Source organism: Chanodichthys erythropterus, chromosome 20, assembly GCF_024489055.1.
Source record: "Chanodichthys erythropterus isolate Z2021 chromosome 20, ASM2448905v1, whole genome shotgun sequence".
Lineage (NCBI taxonomy): Eukaryota > Metazoa > Chordata > Actinopteri > Cypriniformes > Xenocyprididae > Chanodichthys > Chanodichthys erythropterus.
In genome coordinates, this window is record NC_090240.1 from 16,090,832 (window position 1) to 16,113,713 (window position 22,882).

The 22,882-nt window shown below is 36.7% G+C and overlaps 2 protein-coding genes across 2 annotated transcripts in view; both read left to right on the plus strand.

Moving 5' to 3' along the window:
* The window catches only part of prkcbp1l (protein kinase C binding protein 1, like), a 30,902-nt gene extending 25,967 nt beyond the window's left edge, over positions 1 to 4,935 (plus strand). Inside the window, 2 exon segments of the mRNA XM_067370382.1 lie at positions 66 to 305; positions 4,067 to 4,935. Of these exon segments, the coding sequence (XP_067226483.1) occupies positions 66 to 305; positions 4,067 to 4,245 (419 nt within the window). The 3' untranslated portion in view covers positions 4,246 to 4,935.
* Positions 4,936 to 5,894: 959 nt separating this feature from the next.
* On the plus strand, positions 5,895 to 18,887 carry mapre1b (microtubule-associated protein, RP/EB family, member 1b). The gene is made up of 7 exons (XM_067370879.1): positions 5,895 to 5,958; positions 6,934 to 7,057; positions 7,136 to 7,281; positions 8,958 to 9,156; positions 13,255 to 13,361; positions 13,446 to 13,598; positions 17,076 to 18,887. The coding sequence occupies exons 2-7, from the start codon at positions 6,937 to 6,939 to the stop codon at positions 17,124 to 17,126; spliced, it is 777 nt and encodes a 258-aa protein (XP_067226980.1). The 5' UTR covers positions 5,895 to 5,958; positions 6,934 to 6,936; the 3' UTR covers positions 17,127 to 18,887.
* Positions 18,888 to 22,882: the final 3,995 nt, after the last annotated feature.

Below are 22,882 nucleotides of genomic sequence, written 5' to 3' on the forward strand. Positions count from 1 at the left end.
AAGATCTAGATGACCAAGCCAGAGCTTCAGTCACTGATATTTCACCATTGTGTGTTTGCGTGTAGAGCTGACCATGGCTGAAATGCGGCAGAGTCTGGAACAGGAGAGGGAGCGGCTGGTGTCAGAGGTCAAGAAACAGATGGAGGTGGAGAAACAGCAGGCGGTGGACGAGACCAAGAAGAAGCAGTGGTGCGCCAACTGCAAGAAAGAGGCCATTTTCTACTGCTGCTGGAACACAAGTTACTGCGACTACCCATGCCAGCAGGCACACTGGCCCGAACACATGAAATCCTGCACACAGTCAGGTAACCATTTCTCTACCTTTTTCGTTTTTCACGTTTTACCACTTTTACCAAAACTGTTGGGAATGGGTTTAGAAAATTTTGCAGGTCAGATTCGAACTTTTAGCACCCAAATGAGCACCAAAGCTCAATTTAAAAGCTAAGCCACTGGCTGTTCAGAATAACATACTACTTAAAGTGTATTAGTTCACCCAAAAATGAAGCTCTGTGTATGTTCGCTGATCACTGTTTATATGTGAATAAAAGCCGAGATCAAATCTGTTCATCATATAAAGTGATGGAGTCTCTTCAGAAGACTCGAATCATATGGCTTACTTTTAAGATCTCTTTATGAACTTTTGAAGAGTTTTGGGTGAATAGACCTTCAATAGAGGGACAGAAATCTTTCATATTTCATTAAAAAAATCTTAAAGATTAACGAAAGTATTACAGGTTTGGAATGACATGAGAGTAAATAATTGATAACAGAATTTTCTTTTTGGCTATTATATATTCTACCTACTGCAATTGACAAAACATTGCCATATATAACAGAGCACACTGCACAGAATACTATGTCCCATAATGCAATGCACTCAGCATGAATATTCATTTTCAGTGTAGTGCAAAATTTGTCTGTTTTCTTTTACTTTTACGGTGACTGGGAGGGGACATGTTCGGTTCACTTAGTTTTGTTGTGGCCATGACAAATAAACTCGTGGGAACGTGATAATAAGTCGTGGCCTCGAGATCATATGTTGAGGGAACGACATCTATTTCTCATGGCCACGAGTTACATGTGTAAACAACGCTCGCTACCATAGCAACCTGGAATTAAGAATGATAAAATAAGTGCGGAATTAAGAAATTATTATTATTTGAATGCTGTCTATATAGTCAACATATGTTGCCACTATAGCATTCAAATGAAGTTTGCTATTATCAGTTTGATAAACTTCATTTAATGATAATGAACATTTATCCATCCCATCTCACAGCCTTTTAATCTGATCGTTTCTTTATAATAATAATAATATTTATTATTATTATTATTATTATTATTAATATGCCTATTAAACCTAAATAAAATGAATAAAATGATGAACTTCATTCAAATGCTGTCACGGGCACAAGGGGCTACAAATGATAACAGACGCTCATTTAGCCTATCTTCACGGCTACAATACAGTCATAAAGTCACATTTTATTGGCATTATCTGGCATTTAAAATACAGCTAACAACATAATATAGGCCTACAGAAAGGATACACGAAATGAAGGGGGAAATAAAGCAAATAGGGCTTCATAACAATGAATAAAAAACATTTAACCAATAATGATAGCCTAATAATAATAATAAATAATGTAAAAATATGAAATAACAAATTAACTATCAGTGAATGGATAAAAATATACCTGGCATATTCTATTATTGATAAACTTCATTCGAATGCTGCTGTAGGCATTGCACACAACACAATAGGCAACATGTTAATAATCACTTTTTAATTTCACGCTTTTTAAAAATAAATGTAGGCGAATTGGGACTCAGCAATATTATTATAATCTTATCCATTTCTGATAGTTCCAGGTTGCTATGGTAGCGGGGTGGCTAACCGGTCACCATAACTTTATATAGTCGGACCAAATAATGTTTTTAAAAAAGTTTTAATGTCAAGACAATAACAGAATGACACTTGCATAGTAGAATGTATACTATTTTATTTTTCTACTTTAACTTTTTATTCATTATTTACTATATAGACCCTTTTCACATTTCTGGGGTTCTCAGAAGAAGCGTAAGTCATCATAGTTGTGTGAATTACAACAAATGTTATTTATGAGTTCCTACTTTGCTCCTTAGCAAAAGAAAACATCTACAATAGTGTTTCTATAATTTTCCAAAAGAGGAAAAAAAATATAGAGAGATTAATTATGTTGACCAGAAGAGAGAGAGATGTCGGATTTGCTTTTACTCCCTCATCAAGTTGCCTGTAATTTAATGCTGAGGTAATAAAACAAAAGTATACTCTTTAAAAAAAGTTCTTTTAAAGGGTTAGTTCACCCAAAAATGAAACTTCAGTCATTAATTACTGTCCCTCATGTCGTTCCTCACCTGTAAGACCTTCATTCATCTTCAGAACACATATTAAGATATTTTTGATGAAATCCGATGGCTGCTAAAGACATCATGTGACTAAAGTGGTTCAACCTATGAAGCGACGATAATACTTTTTGTGCACCAAAAAAACAAAATAACTTTATTCCACAATATCTAGTGATGGGCGATTTCAAAACACTGCTTCATGAAGCTTTACGAATTTTTTGTTTCGAATCAGTGATTCAGAGCGTGAATCAAACTGTCAAAGTCACGTGATTTCAGTAAACAAGGCTTTGTCATGTCATAAGTGTTTCGAAATGTCACCACTGGGGGGCGTGACTTTGGCAGTTTGATCTGAGGCCTCACTGAGCCATCGGATTTTATCAAAAATATCTTAATTTGTGTTCTGAAGATGAACGAAGGTCGTGAAACGACTTGAGGTTGAGTAATAAGCATCATTTTTGGGTGAACTAACCCTTTAAGGCCCGTTCACACCAAGGACGATAACTATAATGATAAAGATGTAGTTCTAAAAATTGAGTTCACACCACAACTATAACGATAACGGCACAGAGAAATGATACCGTTGGAATCCCTTCCCTCTGATGAACGATAAAAACCCTGACAGCCAATCAGAATCCATTCTGCTGTAATAAGCTTGAGCATTTAAAGCAGCAGACAACAAAACTACAGCGCACGCTTAGAATAAACAGAAGGATATCGCCCGCTGGTGTGGATGGTAATATACTTCTCTTTTATAGTTACTGTTCTGAACAGGCCTTTACACATAGTAACAGTTCTATTTAGAACTCTTTACATGCTGAAATGGTTCTTTGTGTCAGAGTTTAGGGTTCTTTATTCCCGCCTTTTTGTTCTTCAAATCTGTAACTCTCAAAGCCACATCATTACTGATTTTCTGGAGCTCAGCCATTCAATTACAGACTGTCATCACACTCTCAACAGGTAAATGATTTCTTTCTTAACATGATTATGATTTTTAACTTTCAGTTTGCAACTTATTTCTGACCAATCATGTCCATTTTTTTTTCCTCTGAGATACACTGTAACTCAATTGTGTATTTCAGATGCTGTCCCCATCATCTGCAGAGAGAAACTGCCAATCAAAATACACACATAATGACATAAATATAATATGGAGGATTGTGAAGATATTACACGTTCAGTGCCCATTGATATTTATTAATGCATTCAGATAATAACTGTTATTAGAGCACTGTCATTTCTGCTACAATTTGCCAATATCAACTATAATATATGTCAATACACAATAAAAGTCCCTTACAGACACATGCTGTTTTTGTTGTTGTTTATTTATGTATAGAGGCTACATAAGACCAGTCAGATAGAGGGGTAAAAAGATATTAATTAATAATATATTAATATTAATGAAAATACACTATATTAAATGGTTATTTTTAACACCATTAAGGTCTTCTATAGCACTTTCAAAGCATATAAAGCCTTATAAAAATGATTCTGCTTCAAAAATATTGCTGTATTTTCAAAAAAGGGTCTGTTTTTTCTTGACTAGTAAACAGTACTGTGCAGTATGTGGTAAGCTGCATTCCCTTCAGATCTTAACCACTCTCTTTTTACTTATGCATTTATTATTCAAAAGCGATTGTCTCAATTAATAATTCTCTCTTTTTTTAAATCTCCATAGCCACAGCATCTCAGCAGGAAACTGAAGCAGAAGCCAGTTCGGACGCAGCTGGAAAACCTGTAGGACAGTCCCCTAAAACCCAACCTTCATCTACAGGAGAAAGAACATCTCCGGCAAACCACGGACCCTCCCCTTCCACAGACAACACTAAAGGCAGCTCCTCCGTTGCCGTCTCATAACCCGAGGGCAAGACCTGCTTCATCATCAGAGCGGTGCCATTCAAAGAGAGTCAGATGTGAACAACAAAAGACCTTGACTCGTTTCAAACAGACTGTTTATTGTTCAGTGTGGTCAGCACACTTCCTGTTCACTACATCAAACTCAACATTAGGATAACGCCTATAGAAGTTTGATTCATTTCTACTTACATTTCGTATTTGAATTTGTGACTTGTTTAGTACAAAGACAAAAACACCCTTTGATATAAAATATGCAACTGTAAAACTGTTGTGCTTTTTTTTTCTTTTTTTTTTTATACATATCAACTTTTGTAAACTTCAACAATTGTGTTTGATCGATATAATTTTTTTCTGTCAATGTGAAAGATGCACTTAGAAGTGCCTCCGGAAGAGTAAGTTCACTTTATACAGCGGTAAACGTCAGTGGAGAGTGTGTTTGTACAGGTCAAAAACGTCCGGAATATGATTGTTAGTACTAATGGATTGTCACTACGTTTCTTGGAAAGATTCAGAGATTTATATCTGTCGCCCATGAAAGGCTTCTTGATAAATAAACAGCAAAAAAGAGCAAAAATCTAGAGGAGCAAAGGAAAAGATTATACTTACTGAGGGCATGTTTCTTTTTTTCTCTTGTCTTGTGGACTCTCTTGTTTACATACTGTAAATACAAAAGAATAAGCAGAGATGATATCTGTAAAAATAAAGTCTTCATGAGACACACAACTCTGGAGTTATGCATTTGTACCAAGATTATCTATCTATCTATCTATCTATCTATCTATCTATCTATCTATCTATCTATCTATCTATCTATCTATCTATCTATCTATCTATCTATCTATCTATCTATCTATCTATCTATCTATCTATCTATCTATCTCTGTTTAATATTTCCCATGTCTATTTTTTTCTATCTATCTCTGTCTAATATTTTCTATCTGTCTGTCTGTCTAATATTTCCTATTTAATATTTTATATCTATCTTTTTTCTATCTAATATTTTCTGTCTATATGTTTATTTATCTATCTAATATTTTCTGTCTAGCTATCTGTCTAATATTTCCTATCTATTTAATATTTTATATCTATGTAATATTTTATATCTGTCTATCTATCTCTTCTATCTATCTGTCTATCTTTTTCTAATATTTTCTGTCTAGCTGTCTGTCTAATATTTCCTATCTAATATTTTATATCTAGTATTTTCTATCTGTCTTCTATCTATCTGTCTATCTTTTTTCTATCTATCTATCTCTAATATTTTCTATCTATTTAATATTTTATATATGTCTGTCTAATATTTCCTATCTAATATTTTCTATATATCTAATATTTTTATCTATCTCTCTATCTGTCTGTCTATCTCTATCTAATATTTTCTATCTGTCTATCTGTCTCTTTTTTTCTATCTCTCTGTCTATCTAATATTTTCTATATCTCTATCATCTATCCATCTATCTATCTCTATCTATCTATCATCAAATACATCAATAATGTATTATTACAAAAAGTTATTATTTAGCTTACATCAATAAAATCGTATTTTTACAAACATAATTGCTTAAATTTACTAAAGAATTAAAGCAGCGAGACAGAAAGACTCTTATTTTGTCAGGCACAATATTTCCCTACGTATGTGTACGTAATGACGTAACACGCCCAAAGAACAAACCGACGCATGATCTGAGAGAAAGAGGCGCCGGCGAACAAGAGGTAAAACTCGGCTGAGACAGCTCAAATACCGTTAGATATTATTTATTTTCTTTTATTTTATAAAATAAACACACTGAGATATCGGTTATGTCGTGACAGCGCAGTTAAAGCGTTTTTGCCCAATGGAGATTGTTTATATTTAACGAGTGCGCTGAAATGAGCGCCTAGCCCGGTCGCTAACGGAAGCTGATGCTGCTGTTTCTGATGTTTCATGGGACAAAGAATGTGCTGGGCTTGTCTTATATTTCGTCGCGCCTGTGGTCTATGAGGCCGTATTTGTTGTCTGACCAAATACTAGTGTTCATTTGCGCCTACTCGCTGTGATACGTGTCGGTAAATCCGCCTGTTGTGAGGGTTATAGAGGGGAAGGCGAGGCCTGGATGAGATGAGCAGCTGAGGCGGTGTGTGAGTCAGGGCTGTGTCTCAAACCTCGCGAGCTGCCTATCGAGAAAACATTTGCGGCGTCAAAGGGACATGTATATCAAACGTGCTTATTATATCCATAAATGACCTCGAACAAAATGCTGTATAGGCAGGGTTTAGTAGGATTTGAGAGTGACTGACATTACTGCTCTCTCTTCTCAGCATCTGCTCAGACTCTGCTGGCTTTTTGCCATTACAATGTATTACAGCCAGATTACACTGTCTAGGTTTAGACACATTAGTATCTTCAGTGTTAGTAGTGCTCATTCTGTTATCAATGCATTAGTTGACTAAAAAGACTTTATTTCTGTGTGTTTGGTTGATGGATGAATCCTTTATTAAACATTCATGGTACACTCCCTGAGTCACCCATGTGATAAAATACATTCACTGCAGTGCGTGTTTCTTTATAGTCCATTAAGGAGGTTAATGCATGATATTTGAGCATCCGTAATAGTAAAATTGAGATTTTGACTGAATAAGGCTGTAATATCATGATAATATGTTGATTGATAATAACTAATATTATATGCTCTCATCATTTATCTGTAGGAAATGGCTGTGAACGTATATTCCACCTCGGTGACTAGCGACAATCTGAGTCGTCATGACATGCTCGCATGGATCAATGAGTCTCTACAGATGAACTTCACTAAGATCGAGCTTTTATGTTCTGGTGAGTATTAAGGCCTGTTTTGTAGTACGATAACGGTTATGATTTGGGGTAATGGACCTGTTATGATTTTCCCTACAGGTGCAGCCTACTGCCAGTTCATGGACATGCTGTTCCCAGGCTGCATACCTCTGAAGAAAGTTAAATTTGGTGCAAAGTTAGAGCATGAATACATACACAATTTTAAGATATTACAGGCTGCTTTCAAGAGGATGGGAGTTGACAAGGTGAGTTGCTTAATTTCTTTTCCTCAGGCTTGTCTGTACAAGCAGTTTTTTTTTGTCAGCAAAACAGAAGTTTTTACTAGGAATGCTCCGATCGATCGGCATCGACTGATAATCACATTCTATGACTCAATTGGGATTCACTTAAATAGGATGTTTAATTACAGGCTCTTTAGTAAGCCAGAGTATCCAAATATGGATAGTCTTTTGCATAAGCCCTGTTTTTAAAAGCCTATTGATAGTTTTCATGTGACGTCACGCCCTGAGGGGAACAAAACAATGCTTTCCTCCATTGGCCGCCAGTCATTTTTACCAGGTTTGTAGTAAGATCTAATGTAATAAGACAGTGATATTAAACGACCAATTTCAGTTTACACTTTATTGACTATGCATCTTTGTACAGACAAACAAATGAACACAGAATATTAATGCAACGCAAGGTTTCTTGTTAAGCGTTTTTTTTTTTTTTTTTCCATTGTAAACCATTATAAAGAAAAAGCGTTGCGTTCATATTCTGAGTTCATCTGCTCGCATGTATATAGTATGCATCATCAAAAAGGGTTAAACTGAATTTGATCTTTTAATATCACTGTTTTAGTACATTAAGGCACTTTAAGGGTGGGTTGCAGTAAGGATTCTTTAGCCTGGCGTCGGTTCACCCTCCGCATATACTGCTTGATCACCCCTTTAATAATTTTAACAGTCTTTCTACGTAGCTAATGTGTGTTTCAGATTAAGTGGTGCAACACAACTCGATTAAAAATAAAATCTTTGATTAGTGTTAAACTTTGCTTATTTTAATCCTTATTGGTGCACCTTAGTGTTTTACACGTTAGCTTTTTTAAAAATCGTCCCGCTGTTTTTAGTGATTGAAATCACTGCAGGTGCTGTATATGGATCATAAATGCCCAAAACTTGCATTTTGTTTACATATTTTTGCATTTAAGATGGAAAATTGACATGGCTGTTTTGCCTTCCAGGGCTCCGCGACAATCACGTGACTGAAAACTGAATTAAAATGTTTTGTGAAAATTAATATTTGTTGTGATTCTCAATTAAAATAACAATCTATAGCATTACTGTAAATAACATCTGTGGTATTACTTATATGCAACAGAGCTTAATTATTACTTATATAAAGCTTGAATAATCAGTGTCGGAAATCCTGATCGGAGCATCCCAAGTTTTAACAGATTTTTTTAGATTTAGCAACAAGCAACTAATGTTATAAAATTTCATCGCAAGAATCATATTCACTAGACTCGCGAATTATTATTGGAGATGGGAGGCAGTTAAATCTTGTTGACGAGTCTCAAACATTACAGCCATGTTGTGTTAAAGGATTTTGATTTGTGTCTGGCAGGGGCTGGTGTTGATTCAGCTAGTTTTACAATATTGGCCTACATCCGCTGTTCAGTCATTTGGAATATAGGCATTAGGTGTGATTTTTGCCAACAGTGCTAAACATGCAGACGGCTTGTGACTTAAAGGCATTCGTGGTTTCCATATGTTTTGAACAGTCCTGATTTTGCAGTTCTGTTTGGTGTTTTTAGTGGCGTCACTTCCTCAAATGTAGTTGTGTTCTTCATGTGCTTTTAATTTTTTTTTGCTCACTTTCACCACTAAAACATCCCTGATAAATCTATGAAATAATATCCGGATGTGTTTTCCCCCATCAGATTATCCCGGTTGACAAATTGGTGAAGGGCAAATTTCAAGACAATTTTGAATTTGTTCAGTGGTTTAAGAAGTTTTTTGATGCCAACTACGATGGAAAAGAGTATGACCCAGTGGAGGCTCGACAGGGTCAGGACACCATGCCTGCTCCCAACCCCTCCATGCCTGCCCTCAGCAAGCCCAAGAAGATCATGAATGCAGGTTGGTCATCGATTGTTTAGAGTTTTAGAATTAGAATTAATTATGCATATTGCATACATCTGCCCAAATACGCCAAATGTTCAGTGTAAAGGTGTTTGCGCACTGAGTTCGTATGCATTTTATTGTATTCGTCAACCTAATAATTTGTCACGCACAGAAACCTTGCACACTGAGTACGATGTGTATTAAGCTGTTGTGAAGAGATTTGCTAAACAATACAAAATGGAGTCTTCAAGCAGTGAGGATGATTTTGTTGTCCTCTCTCTTCTTAAAAAGAGAAAAAGAAAGAGGAAATATTGGGTCCATCCAATCCTGAGATTGCATAGAGAGGAAGGAGAGTTCTACTTCCTTATCAAGGATTATACCGAATAAATCACTAGCTGTAGGACAGTGGTTTCCAAACTGAGGTGACAGAGGGGGTACGTGAACAAAATGCCAAATTTTTTCTTCCCCACCTTAAAATAACATTAAAACAAAGCATGTTTTTTAGCACAGGCACAATGCCGTAACTACATGACATCCAACCAAAATACCACATCTTTTGCGGTCAAATCTGACAGCGTCCATTTCCACATAGGCAGCGTTCATATGTGTTGCTTGCCGAGTCTGCTACGTCACGCTACGTTACTGCCGCTCTTGACAATGTACAGTAGATTTAGCATGAAGAACAAATAGCCTGGCACAGAAGATCAATTTACGATTCAAACTCTTGATACAAAACATACCTTTTGTGAGTTCTTGTTTTTATTGTTGGTAATATTTTACAAGCAAGAGTGCACATCCAAATATCCACACGATTGCAAATGTGACATTGATTGTATACAACAGTTCAACAAACAAAAGGGTAATATTAAGTGTTCTTCACAGTATTGTCAGTATTTGCTCTATTGTGCAATGAAAGCCACAGAATTACAACACTAGTTAATTCGTGAACGAATCTGCAGCTTTGAATGAATCGTTCATGAGTCATTGATTCAATGATTCATTCATAAATACAGCCACAAATGACTCCGCATTAAGACAGTGACTTACCGCCATCTACTGGCAGTTTTAGTATTTAAAATAATCGCTTTTCACATTTTTATCATTGCATATGTCTCTATTGAACATTTTTTTTTTTAATTTAAAACATTATTAATGATATAAAGGCATTTATAAAGAGAAAAAATGCACTGGAAAGTCTAAGCGGAAGAGAGGGGTTACGCAGAAGGATGGTGAATGTTTGGGAACCACTTCTGTAGGAAATACTGGTGTTACTCAAAGTCATAAAACCTTTTCCCTCTCTTTGTATTCTGCACTTTGTTTGTCATGCAGTGCTCTGTGCTGCGAGACGAAGTGGATCAACTTGTCAGACGCCATTCTGGATTTTGGTGTTCACTTGTACAGTGGCTCTGAAATGCTTGCTATGGATGTGAAAAATGCAGAAAATTGAGCTGAATTTTTTTTTATGATGGAAGAAAGTTTCGGAGGCAGTGTGTAAACGTGATTGACACAAAGTGAGGTTGTATTTATTTTTTAATGTGCAAACATTTTGGACGTGAATTTCAAACTGTGTGTGCAAAGACCTTAAGAACTACACTGCCATTCACATGTTTGGCTTTTTCTTTATTTCTTTTTTTTTTTTGGAATAAATGAATACATTCTTTGGCATGGATGCATTAAATTGATCAAAAGTTACAGTTGAAGACTGGAGTAATGTTGCTGAATATTCAGGAATAAAATATATTTCAAAATATATTCAAATAGAAAACGGTTATTTTAAATTGCAATAATAATGTTACTGTTTTTACTGTATTTTTAATTTTTACAAAAAAGCCTTGGTGAGCACAAGAGAGCAAAAACCAACCAACACTTTGTGTATTTTAGCATCATTTTATTCCCTCATTTATTATTTATCCTGCAGTCATTGTGTTGTGTTCATGCCCATTTACATGAATTCCTTAATAAGATATACATTTGGAGATCAGGGGCCGTATTCACAAAACATTTTATCTTACCACTAAAAGTTCTCCTAAATAGCAGTAAAAGTTCTTAGCGAAGAGTTTTCTCTTAAAACCTATTCACAAAGCTCCTGAGACAAACTTTAACTAATGAATAGACTGAAGTCTATGGACTATATACACAGTGATTGGCTGATGGGGAGGAGTCAGCAATTTAGTCATAGAAATATTGTAGAATGAGGTGTCATGTTTCCATATTAAAATAAAGGTTTTAAAATACAAATGTTGCCCTATTAAAACAAATATAATACAATTTAATAAAAATGTTGCCATAGTCAAAATAAAATGTTGCCATAAAGGTTTTAAAATGTAGGCTAAGTGTCACTAATTAAACTAGTATATACAGTTAATTGTCCACCTCTTGGATGTCTTAATCTCAAGAGAATGCAGAATTCAAGCAAAAAATTTTGTTTTATAAACAAAGTTTGGGAGAAACACATTCAAACTCTTACTAATCAGCTCGAGAGGAGGAATATATACACAGACGAGAGCTTATAGTCGACTCGCCTATAGTTACTTCGACAGTTTACTGCATCCCTCTGCCACCCCGCTCCTCACTCTCGGCTGGGGATACGGCCCTTGAGCCCTCAATCCCCTTGGACAGCACACCAAATACGCTTTATATATATATATATATATATATATATATATATATATATATATATATATATATATATATATATATATATAAATATATAATTTTTTTTTTTTACTCATGAAAACCACTGCCACAGGTAATCGGACAGTATTTATTTATTTGTTAAAGTTTTTTTTTTTTTTTTTGGCATCTCATCATAGATTCAAATCTATAAATCAAATTTTATTGCATTTATGAAGAAAAAGTTCATCACCTAAGGCTCGATCGCTATTGCCTCAATGGTGTTCAGTGTCTTTGGGTGGATTAGGACTGTTTGTGATTTGGTTTTAGTGACTTAAGAGTCCTCTTGACTACTCCTAATGTTTCACAGATTTAGGAGCTAGTTTTAGCGCTAAAATGCTTTGTGAAATACTCTTAGAGCAAAAATTTAGGACTCCTAAAATTAGGACTGATACGCCCATTATTTTTAAGAGTTTCTCCTAAATCGGCAAGTTAGGAGCTACTTTTAGCCTTAAGATGTTTTGTGAATACGGCCCCTGCTCATTTTGTTCTTGCCATTGGTTTGACTCACTAAAACATATCTGTTCACTGCAGTGCATCAGTCTACTCCTGTTAAGACAGCCAAAGCAGCTGCTGTAATCGGTATGAGGCTGCGTCACGGGCTCTTGGGCTTTTAAACATCTTCAGTGTCTGTAGGGGATGGTTTCTACACTGGTTTCTACACTTCAGTTTACGGAACAGTTTCAGTTTAGTCCTGCTTCTGCTGAAACATCTCTACTGACTAGTGACCATCTGCTCACTGCAGTCTAGTCAGTGTAGACCAGGGGTGTCCAGACCTGCCTCTGGAGGGCCACTGTCCAGCAGAAACTCCAACTTCCCTCAACACACCTGCCTGGGAGTATGTCTAGTAAGACCTTGATTAGTTGGTTCAGGTGTGTTGCATTGAGGTTGAGGGCTTTAAGCTAAACTCTGCAGGACAGTGGCCTTCAGGAGCAGGATTGGACACTCCTGATAGTGACAACGAGTTGTAAGAATTACACCTGTAACATGATGGCTGTTGCTGGAGAAGTTGTTGCAGCAGTGAAATTTCATGTAAATTGAATGTTTAAATGTCTTTTTTTAAAAGCCAAAACTTGAATTTTTAGTGTCAACTAACCCACCCACATGGAAACTGTTAAGACTGAAACTTTTCCGAGAAGGGTGATGAGTCTGCTAGTCATTTTAATATGCTCATGGACAGGCATAAAGTTAGCATGAAACAGTATTCACAACACACTTCATAGTAATCAAACATGTTTCAGAATTAAACTAGATATTTAAGAAGAAACAAATCAAGGCGGAGATTCAGAGACTTCAGGGCCTGTTTTGATTTCATGTTGACTTTATCACCAGCTTTCAACTTTCACTTCATTCATTGCAATGAAATACTTTATTGTTACGGCCGTTTCAAACTCATTTGTCAGACTCTTACTACTTTTTGTGATTGCTTGTTCCGCACAGCACCACAGAGAGCAGCCGTGGCCAAGGTAACACCCAAGATGGCGCCGAGCTCTGCGCGGAGAACCGGTGCTGGTGGCGATGAAGAAAGGGCAGAGCTTATTCAGGAGGTTTGTTGTACCCGGTACTCTCTCACATCATTGTGTTAGTCTGTTATGACACCCTCCATGACTGAAATGTTTGCTTACTTTCAGTTAAACATCTTGAAGTCTACAATCCAGGACATGGAGAAGGAGCGGGACTTTTACTTTGGCAAACTGAGGAACATTGAGTTGATCTGTCAAGAGAAGGAGGGTGAGGGAGACCCCACCCTGCAGAGGATTGTGGATATTCTTTATGCCACAGACGTGAGTACAACACAACTGCAATCTCACTAAAATCTTAACATGATTCTCAGACTTTTGTCTCTAGTAAGACGCTAAATAGGGAAAAGTGATGTCGTCGTGCTTATTGTCATCTATCTCATGATACAATATAATGTCATGATATGGCTTTTGTGGGAATGTGCATTTAGTCATCAGCCATGATTCATTTATTTCATGAAGGATTGTCCATTATCATGGGGTCACTGAGTTACAGTAGAGGTGTTTCATCACAGTACCATCTGACCTTGATTCTTTAAAGGGTTAGTTCACCAAAAATGTCAGTTTCATGTCGATCCAAACCCGTAAGTCATTCTTTCATCTTGGAAACACAAATGAATATATTTTAATGAAATCTGAGCGATTTCTGTCCCTCTATTGGCATTGCATGCAGCTACCACTTTGACACTTCAAAACGTTCATAAAGAGATTCTAAAACTAATCCATATGAATTTTCTGAAGAGACACAAATGCTTTGTGATGATCAGATTGAATTTAGACTTTTATTCACACTTAAACAGCAAAAATAAGCAGAAGCTCAACCATAAATGCTTGATGCGCGAGAGCAAACCATTGGTTCTTGCTGAAGCTCAGACGTGCTGCGTTACACACGAGAATGAACCTCATTGGTTCTCGCACATCAAACAAACATGCTTGAGCTTCTGTTTACCATAACAGTTGTGTGAGTTGATGAATGTTAATATGTGAATAAAAGCCTAAATTAAATCTGTTCATCATATAAAGTGATCGAGTCTCTTTAGAAAATTTGGACTAAACCACTCAATTCATATAAATTAGTTTTTGGATCTCTTTATGAACTTTTTGAAGCTCCAAAGTGGTAGTTTCGTGGACTGTCAGTGGAGGGAAACAAATCTATCAGATTTCATCAAAAGTATCTTAATTTGTGTTCTGAAGATGAACGAAAGTCTTACGGTTGTGGAACATGAAGGTGAGTAAATGATGACAAAATGTTCATTTTTGGGTGAACTATCCCCATGATTTACTCACCCTCAAGCCATCCTAGGTGGATATGACCATCTTCTTTCAGACAAACACAATCCTGCAAGGTTTATAATGGCTGTGAAAGGTAGGCCAAATTCTGAAGACAAAAAAAAAATGCATCCATCCATAAAAAAATGAATCCACGTGACTCAGGAGGGTTAATAAAGGCGAAGCGAAGGGTGAAGGGATGTGTTTTTGTAAGAAAAATATCCATATTTAAAACTTTATAAATTCAAATAACGAGCTTCTGGCGGACGACCTTATACCTACTGCACACGTCAATTTGGGCGGAAGAGAAACCTTTGACCTGACACAATGACATATGCAGAGGATAGAGCAAAACAGAACACTGGTCTCGAATTAGAAGCTGAAAATGTGAAATTTTAAAGAGAATATTGGAGGATTTCAAAATTAGAGACGAGGAGCTTAAAGGTGCCCTTGATTCAAAAATTGAATTTATCTCGGCATAGTTGAATAACAAGAGTTCAGTACATGGAAATGACATACAGTGAGTCTCAAACTCCATTGTTTCCTCCTCCTTATATAAATCTCATTTGTTTAAAAGACCTCCGAAGAACAGGCAAATCTCAACATAACACCGACTGTTACGTAACAGTCGGGATCATTAATATGTACGACCCCAATATTTGCATATGCCAGCCCATGTTCAAGGCATTACACAAGGGCAGCCAGTATAAGCGTCTGGATCTGTGCACAGCTGAATCATCAGACTAGGTAAGCAAGCAAGGATAATAGCGAAAAATGGCAGATGGAGCAATAATAACTGACATGATCCATGATATCATGATATTTTTAGTGATATTTGTAAATTGTCTTTCTAAATGTTTCATTAGCATGTTGCTAATGTACTGTTAAATGTGGTTAAAGTTACCATAGTTTCTTACTGTATTCACGGAGACAAGAGCCGTCGCTATTTTCATTTTTAAACACTTGCAGTCTGTATAATTCATAAACACAACTTCATTCTTTATAAATCTCTCCAACAGTGTAGCATTAGCCGTTAGCCATGGAGGACAGCCTCAAATTCACTCAGAATAAAACTTTTAACATCCAAATAAATACTTTACTCACATAATTCGAAGCATGCATACAGCATGCATGACGAACATCTTGTAAAGATCCATTTGAGGGCTATATTAGCTGTGTGAACTTTGTAAATGCGCTGTAATATAGTCGACAGCTCGTGTGGCAGGAAGCACGCGTCTTAAAGGGGCGGCGCCGAGTGTAAATCAGTGCATTGTTAATGATACCCAAAAATAGGCAGTTAAATTAATTTAAAAAGAAATCTATGGGGTATTTTGAGCTGAAACTTCACAGACACATTCAGGAGACACCTTAGACTTATATTACATCTTGTGAAAGAACGTTCTACAGCACCTTTAAGTTTTTGTTGCCCAGCTGTATTTGTTTGAACTGCGAGAGGCGTCTAATCTTAGATACTCCTACATCCTGCGTCATACATCATGTCAGAGGATTACTATTCCGTGTAAAGTCTTTCACCGGAAGCTCGTTATTTTAATTTAAAAAGTTTTAAATATGGATTCTTACAAAAAAACAACCCTCGAGAGTCGTATGGATTCATTTTTTTATGGATGGATGCATTTTTTTTCTGTCTTCAGAATTTGGCATACCATTCACAACCATTATAAACCTTGCAGGACTAAGGATATTTTTAAATATATCTCTGATTGTGTTCGTCTGTAAGAAGATGGTCATATACACCTAGGATGGCCTGTGAGTAAATCATGGGATCGGTTTTTTATTTTTGGGTGAACTATCCCTTTAAGCCAGCGCTACCTCAAAACAGTCCTGCTGAGTTCAGCTCCAACCCTGATGATAACTTAACTGCCTGTAGTTTTCTAGCAACCCTTCAGGCCTTGATTGGCTTGTTCAGGTGTTTGATTAGGGTTGGAGCTGAACTCTGCGGGACCAACGTTAACCACGCCTGCACTACTATACGATTACAATTTGATTAGTTTCATGGGCCTACAATCGATATTATATGTGCCTATTTTACACGGTTTTATTTACTCATAAACATGAATATTTAACTAAACTCTGAAAATTGCATATACTGTATCTTATACTCTTAAAAATAAAGGTTCCATAGAAGAACCATTTTTGGTCCCCCAAAGAACCTTTCCTCAATAAAGAATACTTTGTGCAACAGAAAGGTTCTTCATGGAACATCCACAACAAAAAAATAGACTTGATGAAAGAATCATTTTTTTAGTAAATGTTGCATCAACACACAGCATCATTTGATTGATGCATATTGATGTGTTTACTACATCTTCACCGTACAACCGTTTTACCCCTAAAATGAGGAAAAACACATTCTTGGAACAGTCTTTAAACGGCTAGACTTTTCTTATCAGATGACTCACTCTCTCTCTCTGCCTCTTTCCTCCTTTCTCTCTCTCTCTCTCTCTCTCTCAGGAGGGATTTGTCATACCAGACGCTGAGTCAGAGGACCAGGAGGAGTTCTAATGCTCGTGAATTGTTGCAGTTTTACCCTCCTCTCACTCTCTCCATTCCCGTCCTCTCCACACAGTCACTCACCCCCCCTACCATCCACACATCCCGTTATGCATTTGGACTTTTACCGAACTAACTCCATATTGAATCCCATTGCATCTGCTAAAGCATGTCGAAAGAACTGTTTTAATGCCCTCAGACCTCTGGTTGCCACGATACTCCTGTTTCGCTCCGAGGAAGAGTGCGTTTCCTGTCTGTAAAATACAATCCAATATTGTTTTCCTCTTTCAGCAACTTCAGACACCTGCAAATGTATTTATCTTGTTTTAAATGTGTCTCAAACGTCTTGGACACATCATCTGTAGTGTTTTATAGGTGACGTCTCCCCCTCACTGCTGTGATACATATCTGTGAACATGTCTTATTCAGAACCGTAACTTACTGACACAAAACCAAGGGACGGAATGACAAAACGTGCGGTAGTTGATTGCAAAACCCCTCTCTCTTCCTAGTTTCCGCTCATGGTTTTGGTGCTTGCTTTAGCGTAAGGCAGATAGCAGTCACCAGCGCTCCAGTCTATCCTCAGTGACTGTGCCTTATACAGACTGTCTGGAGGGAGTGGACCCAGTCTGATGTTCGTCTTTTCTTTGTTTTATGGATGTAGTGAGGCGTCATTTTCGAGTTGACGTATGTACTAACACTCAGTCTTGCTCTTTGGTGTACAGGATGCTGCTGAACTGTAGCGCCACAGTTGCATAAGTAAAAATATTTTATTATAATTTTATTGCGTTCGTTTGAAAGAATTATCCTAGCCACTACATTGGTGGACTCGAGGCCAAAATTTGAGTCGACAAAACAAACACTGCCCGTTTTCTACCTGTTTTTACTGCCTTATATTTAATGCTTTTTTCTATCCTTTCATTCGCGCTCTCTCTTTTGGCAAATGTTTGTAATTCAAGTTATTAAAGTTTTAAGTTTTCTTTTAATTGTTATTTGTAGGAATAGCAGCAGCAGAATTTCAGACCCGAAACTTTTAAAGTACAAAAGATGAAATCCTTTTGAGTTATTTTAAAAGATTGCACTCTTTCATTCCCTAAATAACTCTGTCAAGCTGATACAAACACTAAAAATATCAACTAAAGGAGCTTTTTACATGAAAGCTTTCCATTCATTTTCTGTAAACCAGCGATCTGAATTTGATCTGTGTGAGGTTTTTGGAGATTCATGACGATTATGACTTTGGATCACTGTGCCAACTGATTTTTTTCTGATGTGTAGTTTCATTGTTTTCATGTGCACTGGTCATTCTCAATCGATATGAATTTTTCTCTGTGTGTAGTTCTCAATGTTGCATTTTACGTCAATAGCACACGCAAAGCCGGCAATCAGAGTTTTTATTGGTGCTATGAAATACCTTGACCCTTAAGAACTTGCCTGTTTGTGCTAGAAGAGCCTCTTTGCTGGTTGATTTGGTTTATTGGATTAGAAATGTTTGCTGCAGTTGGGTGGATGTAACAGCGCTGGATCTGTTCTAAATAGGAGACGATAGGAAAATAAGCGACACTCATTTTTGACAAATATCTCATTAAAATTTCACGTAATCCGAACTGTTAACTATTGGTGGATCCAAGTAAAAATGTGGAAGGAAGTTGTTTGGAAGCAGGTAATGTCTGTGAAACGCAGTGATTCACCCTTTCCCTCCTTTCTTTCAATGCTCTGTGGCCTTTAAGAACAATCTGTAGCGAAGGTACTCAGTACATTGTGGGGTCCGCACCACGACCAAGCTGTCTCTCTCCCTGTTTTTGTACTTGCAGGCTGTTAAGAGTTCCACATTTTTAACTGAAGTCCATTTCTTACAATAAAACAGTATTTACATGCTTTTCTGTTGGCGTCTTCATTTCTGGTGTATTTGTGTGGCATCTTGTTTTTGAGAGTTTGATTTGGACTTGTCTGTTTCTTTTATGATTTTCCTTAGTCATCCAACCTGTGAAATAAGTAAATTTGTCAGGTAATGACCAAAAATAAGGTTTTGTATTTATTTTTGAAACGGATTATCATAGGCCTCATTGATCTAAGCTTGGTCAAAAATGACTAGCCATTGAAAATGAATGGGGGAGTCGAAAATCAGAGAAATAATCAGTGTTATGTTCGTGTTCACATTATATACAGGTGCATATCAATAAATTAGAATATCATGAAAAAAAGTTTTTTCTTCTGTAATTTAATTCCAAAAGTAAAACTTAAATATATTCTAGATTTATTAGACATTATGGGGCGGTTTCCCGGACAGAGATTAAGCCTAGTCCTAGAATAAAATGGCCCTTTAAACCAGATTAACAGAAATCTGCTTTCTCTGTCATAGCTTAAAATAGTCCTAGACTTAGTCTAGTTCAGAGTTTAATAAGCTAATTTCCTGGAGGAAGACTAGAGCTACTCCAGGACTAAACTGAGGTTTAAATTAAACCTACCAGGAGGCAGGTTTAACTTCAGATTAACGTTGTGTTTCAAAGAAGACATGTATTACTTGGATATATAATCGATATTGATATACACTGTTTGTGTGTGTGTGTGTGTGTGTGTGTGTGTGTGTGTGTGTGTGTATATATATATATATATAGGTGCTGTTAATTTATTTAAACAATTCATTTTGATTTAACACCATTGTTTCTGGTTGAAATGTGGTTGTTTCATGTTAAATTGACTTGAAATGGTTACTAGAACTCACTTGATGTTTTCATTTTGAAAACATGTTTCAGTCAAGTAACCCAATCCAATCAAATAAGACTTTTACTTCCCATTATGCTTTGCACCGGGCTGAAATGGGAGAGTAAATGTTGAAAAAGTGTTATTTTATGCATTTTTAGAAAGATGACAATATGGAGAGACTTCTTACTGTTTATTGTTCTATTATGTACAAGTTTTTATGTTATTGTTTTTTGGAGATTACCGTTTTGGTGAAGTGTTGAGCTTGTGCTTGGGTTGAGGGCCTGCTAACAAGATTTGAAAACAAAAGCATTAATAATCATATATATATATATATATATAATACAGAATTAATCTATTTTAAAATGATTACAAACAGATTTCCTGGCATTTCTCTTTTTTTCACAGCTGATGTATTTTGCTTGCTTTAAAATCTCTTTTTTTTTTCAGTTTTTTTTTTTTTTTATTGGAGTCTTTTTTTGCTGCCATTTTTTTTCTTGGATTTGCTTTTCAGTTCCATGCAATTTTAAGCTTTTCTTGGTTCATTCCATGTTTTACAGGCAACCTCTCTCATGCTAATTTAGATTTGTACAGTTAGTTTTAAATTAATCTGGTTTATTTTAATTGAAGACTGCATAGTCCAGGTTTTAGTTATCTGTACTTAATCTGTGTTTCAGAAAGCCATTTTTAAACCACGATTAACTATTTTGGATTAAGGCCTATCCTGCCTTAATTTAAACCCTGTCTGGGAAACCGCCCCAAAGTAAAATATTTCCAGACTTTTTTGTTTTCATTTTTATGATTACAGCTTGCTGCTCATCAAAATAAAATAAAAAATCAGTATCTCAAATTATTAGAATATTTAATTTCAAGTTCTATTAAATTAATATTCTTAGGGTATAAATACTGGGTTTAGGTCCGTAATCCCAACAGCCATCATAGTTGAGTCTGCTGACTTGACAGTTATTCAGAAGATGATCATCAAGACCCTCTACAATGAGGATAAGCCACAGAGGGTCATTGCTGAAAGAGCTGTTCGCAGAGTGCTGTGCCAAAGCATATTCATGGAAAGTTGACTGGAAGGAAAAAGGGTGGTAGGAAAAGGTGTTCAAGTGAAAGGAATGACCGCAGGCTTGAGAAGATTTTCAAGCGAAGCCGATTTAAGAAGTTAGGAGAGCTTCAAAAGGAGTGATCTGAAGCTGGAGTCAGTGCATCAAGAGCCACCACACACAGACGTCTTCAGGAAATGGACTACAACCGTCACATTCCACGTACCAAGCCACTTCTGAACCAAAGACAACATCAGAAGCGTTTTACCTGGGCTAAGGAGAAAAATAACTGGACTGGTGCTCAGTGGTTCAAAGTCCTCTTTTCAGATGAAAGTAAATTTTGCATTTCATTTGGAAATCAGGGTCCCAGAGTCTGGAGGAAGAGAGGAGAGGCACACAATCCATGTTGCTTGAGGTCCAGTGTAAAGTTTCCACAGTCAGTGATGGTTTGGGGTGCCATGTCATCTGCTGGTGTTGGTCCACTGTGTTTTCTGAGGTCCACAGTCAATGTAGCTGTATACCAGGACATTTTAGAGCACTTCATGCTTCCTTCTGCTGACAAGCTTTATGGAGATGCAGATTTTTATTTTCCAACAGGACTTGACACCTGCACACAGTGCCAAAGCTACCAGTACCTGGTTTAAGGACCATGGTATCCCTGTTCTTAATTGGCCAGCAAACTCACCTGACCTTGACCTCATAGAAAATCTATGGGGTATTGTGAAGAAGAAGATGCGATATGCCAGACCCAACAATGCAGAAGAGCTGAAGGCCACTATCAGAGCAACCTGGGCTCTCATAACACCTGAGCAGTGCCACAGACTGATCGACTCCATGCCACGCCGCATTGCTGCAGTAATTCAGGCAAAAGGAGCCCCAACTAAGTATTGAGTGCTGTACATGCTCATACTTTTCAGAAGCCTTACATTTGTGTTTAAAATATCCTTTTTCTTACTAATCTTATCAAGTATTCTAATTTACTGAGAGAGAAAAATCATCACAATTAAAAGAACCAAAGACTTAAAGTACTTCAGTCTGTGTGCAATGAATTTATTTAATACACGAGTTCCACAATTTGAGTTGAATTACTGAAATAAATTTTCCACGGCATTCTAATTTATTGAGATGCACCTGTATACATGTGGGCGTGCAAAAATAAAGGCCTCGGACCTGTGCATGTGTGGATACATGCAGTCACACACGTTCATGAACACAAACAAACTATTTTGAGTATTACAGACTTTCTTTCTCACAGAGATGAACTTTATCCTCAAATCAGTGAGGCTCAGATCAATGAGGCCTACCATCAATCAGTTCCACAAATGAATAGAGAAAACAAGCTGTCAAAAAGATTGAATCCAATATTTGGTGATAAGGTAGCATAACGAGAGATTTACAAGAAAATAATTATTGACCAGGAACTCCACGAGTGTGACGGTTTTCAACACAGATTTGTGTTTATGTTTTTAGTTGTTTTATGGATATCTGGAAGTCTGTAAACTTAAAGGATAACGTCTCAGAAGAAAATAAACCTTTTCCATTTTTCTACTGATTTTCATTATTACAGTGTAAATATTATTAGGTTGTGTATGGCTCTTAGTTGTTTTGATATTGGAACCGTTGATTCGCCTGTTCAACTGCCCATTTACATATCAGCCAATCACATGGCAGCAACTCAATCTGTAGATATGGTCAAGACGATCTGCTGAAGGTCAAACTGAGCATCAGAATGTGGAGGAAAAGGTGATTTAAGCAAATTGATCGTGGCATGGTTGTTGGTGCCAGAAAAACTGGTCTGAGTATTTCAGAAACTGATGATCTACTGGGACTTTCACACACAACCATCTCTAGAGTTTACAGAGAATGGTCCAAAAAAGAGAAAATATCCAGTGAGTGAAAGTTCTGTTCTGTTTTTTTCTGACCATGTCCATCTCTTTATGACCACAGTGAACCATCTTCTGAAGGATACTTCAGCAGGAAACACACCATGTCACAAAGCTCAAATCATCTCAAACT